The 11486-nt window shown below is 40.0% G+C and overlaps 1 protein-coding gene across 1 annotated transcript; it reads left to right on the top strand.

Annotated features, from left to right (window-relative positions):
• Window positions 1–2281: 2281 nt before the first annotated feature.
• Window positions 2282–7148, top strand: LOC108545409 (loricrin). The gene is made up of 4 exons (XM_017896996.1): window positions 2282–2363; window positions 5935–6475; window positions 6701–6918; window positions 6964–7148. Exons 1-4 carry the CDS (start codon window positions 2282–2284, stop codon window positions 7146–7148), a joined length of 1026 nt encoding a protein of 341 aa, XP_017752485.1.
• Window positions 7149–11486: the final 4338 nt, after the last annotated feature.

The following is an 11486-nucleotide window of genomic DNA, read 5'->3' on the forward strand; positions in this document are numbered from 1 at the left end:
TTCATGAATATGCAAACCAAAATTACACGTATAAATTTCTTGATGTATTATTCTCCATTAAATAATCCAATAAACTAACAAGCTTCATAAAAATTTGCATTGTAATTAACAAAACGATTGTTCCTTACAAGACTGAGAGAATTACTCGATTTAATTGAACGCTAATTTTTCAATATCTCCATCAAATAGCATAACGTTCCCATACTCAATTTTTCATTCTCGAATGTCTACGTGTTAACAAAGTATTACGAAAATTAATTAGAGTAATCAAGAATTGTCGCATGTTTAAATACACGTTACAATGAACTTTCGTTCGAACTTTCGAACTTTTAATCGGATTAATGCAATTAAAACTTACAGCAATAGTTTCCTGTAATACCTGACGTGGCATTGGTCAACGTTCGTCGCTTGTAATTCAAAATGCATAAAACGTCCTATTAAGAATGCAACCACTTTCCTCCTCGATATTCCAACGCAGAGGAACTTTTGGCTTCGTTATATTCGAATCACGACTATGACAAACGAGTGTCTAAAATTCGACTAACAATAAGAATTAAATTCGCGCTCTGAATGCTACAGCATAAAGAACTCGAGCCAATGACATGAATATTGAATTCCCGAACGGCACATTTTCACTTCTAATTTAGGTATGCAAATCGTTCGAGAAATATTCCACGGTAAAATACCAAATTGTGTTCAGTTTTTACTGTCTAGTGTCTGCATCATTATACAATCTGTTATCCGTACCACCACCTCTGCTGATATACATATTATTTATATTACTATCTAAAATATTAATTTATATTACCATATTACTATAGTAATATTTATATTTATATTAATATAAGTAATATAGTATTTATATTTATATTACTATATAAAGGATGTCCCAAAATTCACGCAAGAAGTAATTTTGATAGAAAACAAACAACCCTTCGTTACTTTTTGAATATGGCTTAACAATGAAGACGCATTGTTCTTTCGTGTAGCACGTCATTCTGAATAACCCTGTATCTGTATTATTACATGTGTAATTGTATGTAAGTACTATTCGTATTATCTGTCCTACTACCGGTAATACTATCTGTATTATCTATACTACTATCCGTAATATTATTTGTATTATGCATAGTATTATTCGTAATACTATATGTATTATCTCTATTGCTATGTATATACTACGTCCATTACTATTGGTACTGTTACATATATTATCTATATTATTATCTGCAGTATCATCAGAATTACCATATACATGCATGTTGTCTGTATTATTATATGCATTATCATCCGTATTATTGTATTATAACTTATGTTATTTATATGGCTATATGTATTCTCTGTAATATTAGCTATATTACTATATATATTATGCACATCTCTATACGTGTTATCTGTATTACTATCTGTATTACTATTATTACTGATATTGCTATATATATTACCTCTATTAGTATATATTCTGTCCCTAACTATCCACTTAATCAGAACCTGCACTTCGTCCGCTATGCAAATTATCAAAAAGGGTCTGAAGCCAATGGACAGCCTCTGAAAAGTTCACGTGCAACGAATAATCTACATAAATATTTAATAAAATGACGAAACGTCGAATAACTGGTACGCGATGAGTATGCATGCCTGTGCCTCAGGTGATCGTTGCCATCATCTCCTGATCGCTCTTCTCCATCAGCTATGACATCAAGGCCACGTCTATGGCAATTTATCATAACAGGAGCTTTAAGTTCGTGACGCGACACAAAAGGTAACGAAGAACGGCAAACACGATGAGAAAAAGGGAAAGATAAATCCGACCAGGCAAGCTAACTTCAAAGAAGGTGTAGGAAAAAAAGGAGACAACAGCCTGACCAGGGTCAACCACGGCGCATCTCTCGCCAATCCTCCACCAGGTCCTCCCGATCCCCTCCAACACTGTCTTTCACCCCACACTCGCCCCCCACGTTCACCAAAGAACTCTTGCCTGCCTGGTAGCATCCTCTTGCACTCCCGTGAGGACTTTCTCCGAAAGACGGCTAACTATATAAGCGAGATCGACGTTGTTTGAAGCACGTTAGACGAAATCTTACGGATGCGTCGAGCAGGCCACGTCGCCTCCGCGCCTCTCACACAGAGTTGATCTTCTTCCCTTCTTCCTCTACGCCATTCTTCCTGCGTAACACACGTGATCGTATATCGAGAAGTCCTCTCTCGGGGTGAAAGGACAGTTCGTGCATGTGAATCGGCTCCGGCTCTACCTTCGAGCTTCCACGACCAGTCAGGGACCATGAGGCCCACCAAAAGCTGGGCCCCCCTGGCAGCAACCGTACTCGCTACGGCACTGCTCTTGCAACCTATCTACGCTGAGGGTAAGACGTTCACAGAAAAATTCTACGATTACTCGGCTTATGAATCTTGATCAAATTTCGTAATCCCGATGATCCAAGTTTACTGACAAATTGTTGAATCCTAGAATATATAGGAAACTGCGATTCTTTAGACTTGAGATTAAATTTGAAGATAATTTCAAAGATTGAGTTTTGCCCGATGCAAATCTAGCGTATTCCGAAGTTGGTCAGGTCTAGCCTAAAAGTTGAGGACGAAGAAAGTTAGAGTAGGTAGCCTTGTTATTACCCCTGGAGATGGCTGGGCGAGAAAAATGGCATGACTATCGAGGCAGGGAGAAAGTGGAGAGCCACGAAAAAAGTAGAAAGTTTCAAAAAGCGACGAGAGGAAGAGTCGTGATAGCGAGGTGCCAGTGATTAGCGCGATGTAGCGGGACTATCACTTTACACCGATTCAGGCGGGTGAAAGATAAATCTCACGCGATCCAGCAAGTGAGTTTCTCCTCGTGGACGTCCCGCGCTCGTTGGTGAATGAAAATCAACTGAGAAATTGAAAAATCAGGACGCGGGAAAAAATGAAGTAGAAATCGTCGTGACCGCGTCGGGGGGCGACGATGAAATATTCAAACGACGAAACGCTGTGAATTATCGATACGGTTCTCCGATGGAATCGCACGTAGACTGGTGTGCAAATTGAACAGATATCTCGTGTCCTGACACACTTCTCCGGCAATCGCGACCGGGTATAGACCGATTTGGTGAAATTAATTTCTCACGAGCGAGCCTGGAATCACACTTACGCTCTAGTTATTCGGACATGTGGAAGAGACTTTTCGGTATCTTATGGTATATTATGGTATTTTCACGTATCAGAGTATGTGTCGGAATACAGTTCTTGGAGTGAAATGTCTCGTATGCATGATTGTATTTCTTCTTTATTTGGGATGCATAGTAAAGTTGGGGTAACAGTAAATTATTATATACGGTTATGGTAAAATATACGATATTTTAATATAGATAGATACATAGATACGTAGATATGTTTTATCATAAAACATAATTTATCAATAAACATAAAATAAATATAAAGCAAAATTTATCGATGACTTTATGGTTACAATTAATGCGAATCGCATAATTCACGATGTTTTTTACAAGTGTACTATTTTCAACCGAATTTTATAATTCTTATCTTATCTATTCTTATCTCCGTCTTGGTGACAGAAATTTGGGGCAATTAGCTGTTGAATTTCATTATTTTAAGTAATATACAGGATTAGAAGATTGAGAGAATTATTAGATGAAGATTTTACAGTTTGTCACTCGTCTTATTCTAAATTATTTTCAGTTGACTTTCAGTGTTGCGAAAGTGAAGATATTATTAAAGAAGTATTGCAACTTTTACTCCTGTCTTAATAGTAGAAATCTGCAACTTCAAATAAACTTTTGAATATCTTCGTTTCGGTTGATTTGAAAAGTGGATAGAGTTTTCCATGTTGACACTAGGAAATAGAAATTATTAATGAAATTTCTACTTCCATGTTGACACATGATTAAATACACGATTGATGACACGTCTCGAAGCAAGTTCCTCGATAAAAATCGTTACAATCCAGTTACGATCTTGTAAACTACTTTTGATACCAATTTTATTAACGGAAACTTAGATTATTTGTAACGAAGGATAATCGCGTAAGTACTTCCGCGTTTGCCTAATTGAGTATCCAAATTTCACTTTAGGTGAAAAATTATGATACATAGCATTTATTATGCAACAGATTGTGTGTAATTTAGGTTTGGGGCAAGATCGAAGTACGTGCAACGAAAATTCCGGATATTTATTATTTCGTGTCTAAAGAGTACAATATTTTAGGAAAATGGGATATAATATTTATTTTAATAATATTTTAGGTAAAAGAGTACAATATTTATTTTAGTAATATTTCTGTATAACATTTTAATGAAGGATATAATATTTTAGTACAATATTTTAATAAATATTAAATTGATCAGTCGTGACAAAATTGCTTATCGAAATAAATTAATTAAAATCGAAAAGGTACTTCGTGCATTGGAAAACGAGATAAAATATTTGACAAGATCGAAATAAATGCAAGCAAGATTCCAGATATTTGTTATTCCATATCTAAAAAGTAAAATATTTTAATTTAATTTCTTTAATTGATACTAACAAATTTCTTTATCAAGCTAATCAAATTAGAATCGAAGAAGTAAATTTGCATTAAAAAAAGAAGATATCATTTTTATTCGTTTTATTATACAAATTAATTAATATCGAAAAGGTACGTCATGCATTGAAAAACCAGATAAAATATTTGACAAGATCGAAATAAATGCAAGATTCCAAATATTTGTTATTCCATATCTAAGAAGTAGAATATTTTAATTTAATTTCTTTAATTGATACTAACAAATTTCTTTATCGAGATAAGCAAATTAGAATGGAAGAAGTGAATTTGCATTAAAAAAGAAGGTAAAATTTTTATTCGTTTTACTGTATAGAGCAAAAGTAAAATTGCAGCACTTAAATAACAGAATAAGTCTTTAAGAGAACCTTGAATATTCAATTACAACTATTCTTCCGGCAATGATCTCGCAAGCAATGAAACAAAGAACGGTAGAGGTAAGATCAGTCACGAACTTGATTAAATACAATGCGAATGGATCGTGGCTCTTGACCTCGACAATCTCAAAGCTAGTGGTACCTCAGCAGATTCGACGAGAAGGTTGTAGATGAGTTTAGAGAACACAGTGTGAAGTCGCAAAGTACGGTCGCACGGGATAATCACGAAAGCAAAATCATTTGAAAATCTCCCACACTTTCACCGACTAATGACGAATACGAAGACAAAAGGACATTATGATCTTTTAACGTCGTACGATCTTCCTTTACCAATTTTGAGAATCGCGGAGACAATGCTACCGAATTAATTCTACGCCATAGAAGTCAAGTACTGTGTTTTTACATGAAAGAAACTGCGAAGGAACTGACTAATCTTGGAAAAATAATAGTCGTTATTAAACGACAGAAAATGTACTCGTAACATAGCCTAATAAACGTGGTACATTAATCGGAATTAAGGTCAACAGACCTGATATAATTTTGAAACGTCAATTTCTTTACGAGCTAGATTTATCAACATAACTGATAACATCGCTATGAGAAATGATGAATGAAAAATCCAAAAAGCAATCCATAGTTACAATACAACTTAAAACTTTCGTTACACCACTTTTAGAACAAAAGACTATGTACAAGAAATTAGTATGAATTTTATATACAGCACTGCAATATAACTAGTCTAAGCTCGTCAACTTAGATCAACCCGCTTGAACCTAATCAGTAACGAACACTCCAACTATTCATTACACAAAAAATATGCACATATTATACTCGACAACGTTTCAACGAAACAACCACCCAGAATTACTGACAAAAATTTTCAAAATAAGCGAATAAGAAATTTTCGCGACACCTCGGAATGATCCAATAATCAAGCGTCTATTCCATCATCCATAGTGACCTAACAAATTAAAGTGCAAATTAGATGTAAAGAGAAACGTGTCTTTACAGCACCAGTCTCAGGTAGCTACTTACCACCATCAACAAGCTATGGGACACCGAACTTAGGAGGCGGAGGACCATCCTCCACCTATGGTGCACCATCAGGTGGCGGCGGCGGCGGTGGTGGTGGTGGTGGTGGTGGTCGTCCATCCTCGACCTACGGGGCACCATCCAGCACCTATGGAGCACCGTCTAGTACCTATGGCGCTCCATCCGGCGGAAGACCATCCAGTACCTACGGAGCACCTTCCAACGGCGGTGGCAGACCTTCGAGCACTTACGGTGCACCATCCGGTGGTGGGGGAAGACCCTCTAGCACTTACGGCGCCCCTTCATCCGGAGGTGGCGGTGGCTTCGGTAACGGACTCTCGTCGACCTATGGTGCACCATCTCGCGGAGGTGGCTCGATCTCCTCGAGCTATGGGGCACCTGGCGCTGGCGGTGGTGGCATATCCAGCAGCTACGGAGCTCCTGGCGGAGGCGGTGGCGGATTCTCGAGACCATCTTCGACTTACGGCACACCTGGCACCGGTGGTGGCAGTTTCGGCGGGTAAAAATCATATTTCTTTCTTACTCGTTTACAATTACACTTAGACCAAGCACGGTATACATATCTTTCTCAGAACGAATATCAAAGCATATCTATAACCTACATACGTCTTCCACTTATTCAGAAAACTCATCTTTCTTCGCAACCTCATAATCTCTTACACGATATCTCACATGAGAGACCGTCTTATAGTACTTTCATATTCACGTCGACATGGTTTTTCAGATCTGGTGGATATTCTGGAGGCGGAGGTGGATACTCTGGAGGCGGTGGTGGCTACTCTGGAGGAGGCAATGGTGGCTACTCGGGCGGCGGTGGTGGCTATTCAGGGGGTGGTGGTGGCTACTCCGGAGGCGGAAATGGAGGCTACTCAGGCGGCGGTGGCTATTCCGGTGGAGGTGGCGGCTATTCCGGTGGTGGTAGCGGCGGCTACTCCGGCGGCGGTGGGAATGGTGGCTACTCCGGCGGCGGTGGAGGCTACTCCGGAGGCGGCGGTGGCTACTCCGGAGGCGGTGGTGGCTACTCTGGAGGCGGCGGAGGTGGTTACTCTGGAGGTGGCGGAGGCGGCTACTCTGGAGGAGGCGGAGGTGGTTACTCTGGAGGAGGTGGCGGCAGCTACTCCGGAGGAGGAGGTGGCCAGAGCTATGCTAGCAACGGAGGTTACCAATATTAATCGCAAAAAGTCTTCACCCCGCGCGACGACCTTCGACCATGTTTCACTAATCATCAACCACCATCGAATGAGTCAAAAGAGAAAAAACGCATCGACATCCTCCATACCACGATCCAAGCATGAAACAAACACTCGAAACCCTGCCAAGCTTTATCAGTCCAACGGAACATCTGCCGATGGAACGAGAAGGAACGAAGCGGAATCGGAGGTCATTCTCGCCAATATGAAATCATCCCCGAAGCATCCCGAGTCCGCATTAAAAGTTTAACAGTAACGCGGTACCTGCCACTGCCTTGCGACGAACTTCAGTGTGCATCAGAGCAGGCGTGTTTCTGAAAGCAGATGGAAGGAAAGGACACGCGAGAAACTCAGAAAGATTCAGGATAGGACAATATGCTTACACCCCCTTCCTGCTTGCTCTTAGGAAGTCATCTGCTGATAATATTTACCATCAAATCGAAAGAAGCGAATCGCACGCACGAAAGCCTCTGGAAGAAGCAGGGAAGTCAGAGAGGAGGAATGTGTGAGATCGAGACAAGTTCGTTCCTCGTTCAGAGCCTGTAATTTATTTATTTTGTAAAAATGCTTTTTGTACTAATAAAGCCGCTACGCTGGAAAAAGAAACGTAATCGCTGGCAGTTGGAAGTTCATTGCGACACGACCTACCCTTTGTACCTAGGATAAAGACCAGCGTCCATATATATAAGATGATTCAGCTTACCGCAGGGTTAGTTGGGCGTCGTAGTCGGTCGGTCGATTTATCGATTCCCTAACTCGAATACCGGCAAGGCATGAATAAATAAGAGCTTTTTCTATTTCCGTCGTAACCTAGCTAAAAACGCGTATCGATATCAGGACTCACGTGTCCTGACCTAATTGTCATTTGCTTCCTGGAATGACCGGCATACGAATACACGTTTCTCTAAGAATAGGGAAAATTCCTTCGGAATGAACATCGACCAGGTTAGGATCTCGTATCCACGTGAGGAACACAAGATCCCTTCAACTCTCTGAACTCTCTGACTCTGGAAACTGACGGGGACGAGTGATCTTGTTCTTTTTGGCATAATCGTTAAATGAATTCGAATAGTTTGGCTTTTTTGTACACTTTTTATTTTTGACATTTACAATCAACATCGCGTTCAGTTTCTCAATTATACACGTATAATATGTCGTATAATACAATACCGGTAACGCTTTCGTAAATACATATACATGGATATGCTCTTACGGGGCAAGTCGGGCGTTTTCTTTGGTTTTTCTTCAGATTTTTTTTCTTTTCTTTATTTTTTACACATAATAATACTCTATAATAGGTAGGCGTCCCAGGCTTGCGAGATAGGACGAAGGTTACAGTAACATTAGGTACGCGATTCCATTTCAAAGCAGGCGAGTAGTCGTAGAACATTGCGTACCTGTAACACTGGAAATTATTAACGAGTTCGCATCACCAGCCAGCTCGGTTGAACGTTTCGTGTTCGGCGTTCAGGCAGCCTATCATTCGTACATCGTTTTTTCTCGGCTCTATAACGCTAGCGATAGACACGCGAGCCTCGAATCATCTTATCCTCAGGACAGATCTCTGGATGGTACTCTCGAAACTATAGAGAAGTTAGGAAGACACTCGCAGCTCACAGAAAATGAAGAGTGTCCCCCTAACTCCGCGGAGCTACGAACCCATCGATCCCTTTTCCTTTTTGTTTTTTTTGCGAGAGGATAACCACGCTATAAATAATACATACGTATATACGTGTCTTATATATTGTTCATTTCTTTTGTCATATTTTTCCTTTCTTACGTAAGTAGCTCCTTTACCTTACATGCTAATGTACCTAATATATATGTATATGTATGTAGAGCACGCGTCATGATATGTATAGGTTCTCCGTTGCATCGGTAGTTGCAATGCACCGTGTATGATATGTAAGTGGCCGTGGCCGTTTCATGGTTAACATTTATGCCACTAGAAGTATATCGGACTTTATTGCACGGATGCATCTACGCAATGATGTTCATTCGTATGCTACGAGATTTCTTACACGCATTAACGTAAACGAATCATCGCGGGGATTATTAGGTTAACCTGTCATCTCCGAGGAAAATAGAGTGCCTAGCTACGGCTATATTGCTTGTAATACATTAGGACAGAACACTAATCGTATGTAAACCTGCTAATCTGTAAAAAGCTAAATCAAGTGAAATTAATGACTTTTATAACCTCGCTATAATAAAGTTAAACATCTTTGAACAAACAATTCGACAGTTCTGTAAAGTACGACATGCACCCCTCCTCACGTCTGCTAGGTGTCAAACATCTTTCCTGGATCTTCAGTTTCATCATGTATTCTACAGTACCTCATCAATGTCGTGATCCTTCAGCAACCGACCCGACAACGACTAAACGCAACGAACCCAGAATCCATCCCTCTATTATCCCCTGTCTGGCTAATTGTTCCCTCGATCTCGGTAACGTGCAATTTCGATCATCTATAAAGTAACGTTTTATGATCGTCTAATTCTGTTTCTCGTCGTAAAACAGAGGCAGCAGCGCGCGGTTGCCCGCTATAAAATGGCCTTACTGGAAATATAATAACGATAATTCCGCTGTTCGTTGTCTACGAGGTAGCCTGACTCAGCCGACCAACTCATCGCAGACTTAATACTCAAGTGAAAGTCCGTTCCGTCTGTTAACAGCGGCAACCGAATGAAAACACACAGATGACATGTCTGTGTGTACACAGCGCATCGTGATGCGCTAGGAACATTCTCTCTTTGCCGTCGTTTGTCTAGGTTTAATTTCACCTCCGTCGTTGTGCAAAGACGCCTCGCTTAACGAGCTTCTCCTGCACCGGTGCACGCTAAAAAGCTACTTCCGTCCGGAACTAGTGTCGCTAAAATCAGCTTCCTAGGCCTAGTTCCTCGCGTCAGGGAATACGCTTCCTAGTAGCTGACAGGTTAAACGAATAAATCGCGTAATTAATTTTAGATACTCTGGCTTTGTACGCGAAGTAACGTGTCTCGTTGATCTACCAACGACTCGATATACCTGATCGTAAAATGGAATGGTAAACAATAACAGTGGATAAAACGGCTCGCTTGGAACGGTTGACTCTTGGGTTCTTTTAGGTTATGACAGTCACGTGCGATTGCTGCGCTTTCATCCTGTGCGTTATTCACACGAATCACGCGCAATGGTCAATCGTGGAACTCTAGAAGCGAATCTAGAGTCGGAATTTAGAGTTCGATGTTTGTGTGATAGGTGAGTGTAATTTGCACGTGGTTCGTTTGAACAAACGGGCACGCTGCGCACGCATCTCTATCGCTGACAGATGACGCGCGGGTACCGGTGAATAGATATCAACGGAAACGGATTAATGAGTTATTTGTTAAGGTACACGCTTATATTCTTCTCTTTGTGTTACGTTCTCTGTTCATTATCTAGCGAATACTTTCGATCGACAAAAGGGAATTCGGGGACATGGAAAAACACCGCGAAATTCGGAGAGTGAGCAGGAACTACTCGCTTATAACAATTATGTATACACACACCATCTATTCCCGATTTCTCTGTTACATATCTTTTAGGTGGTAAACAATGGGATGAGCAGTAATTCAGCTACATAGGCATTAACGTGTGGCCTTCGCGAACAATATGACGACTACGTTAAATGATACCTACACGATGAACCAATCATGGAAATAAACAACAGCGGCGATAATTTGTATCTACGATGTTAAAAACTACCATGTTAGTCTTGTTGATGTGTATGTATAGTGTGTACATATGTATATGCGTCGAGAAATTTGACTCGTTTCTCTTTCCTTTGATACGGCTAGTTCATTCGTCTCGAATTAATGCCAATAAAGTTAATTATATCATACACTGTATATATACAGGGTGTCCGCATTAAGTTTTCTCACCATTTTTTAGGCATTTCCGGTAGTGGGTTTAAAAAATGTTTCAGACGAAATGTTTTGTAGTATTTCATGGGCTACATGTTCCCACGTTGCTAAATCTCAATAAAGGCTTTTCATGTAACAAAAAGTCAAGGTGACCTCGACTTTTTTAAATGACGCTATATATTTTTCATGTCACAGGATTGTTACTGACGTCGAGATGAATTTAACAGTATATTATACTATTATCATGAAATGACCTTAAACTCTACTAGCTTATATATATATATATATTTATATATACTATATAATAAACAGAACGACCCGTGCAACGACCGATTCGTCGGACGATCTTCCGTCGACTCACGCATTTCGCTTGGATAACCGATCGTCGTTCAACGAATTGCTTGTTAACGTGCTTTTTACATGGAAATCACCTAG

This window comes from Eufriesea mexicana, unplaced genomic scaffold (genome assembly GCF_001483705.2).
Source record: "Eufriesea mexicana isolate 0111107269 unplaced genomic scaffold, ASM148370v2 scaffold442, whole genome shotgun sequence".
NCBI lineage: Eukaryota > Metazoa > Arthropoda > Insecta > Hymenoptera > Apidae > Eufriesea > Eufriesea mexicana.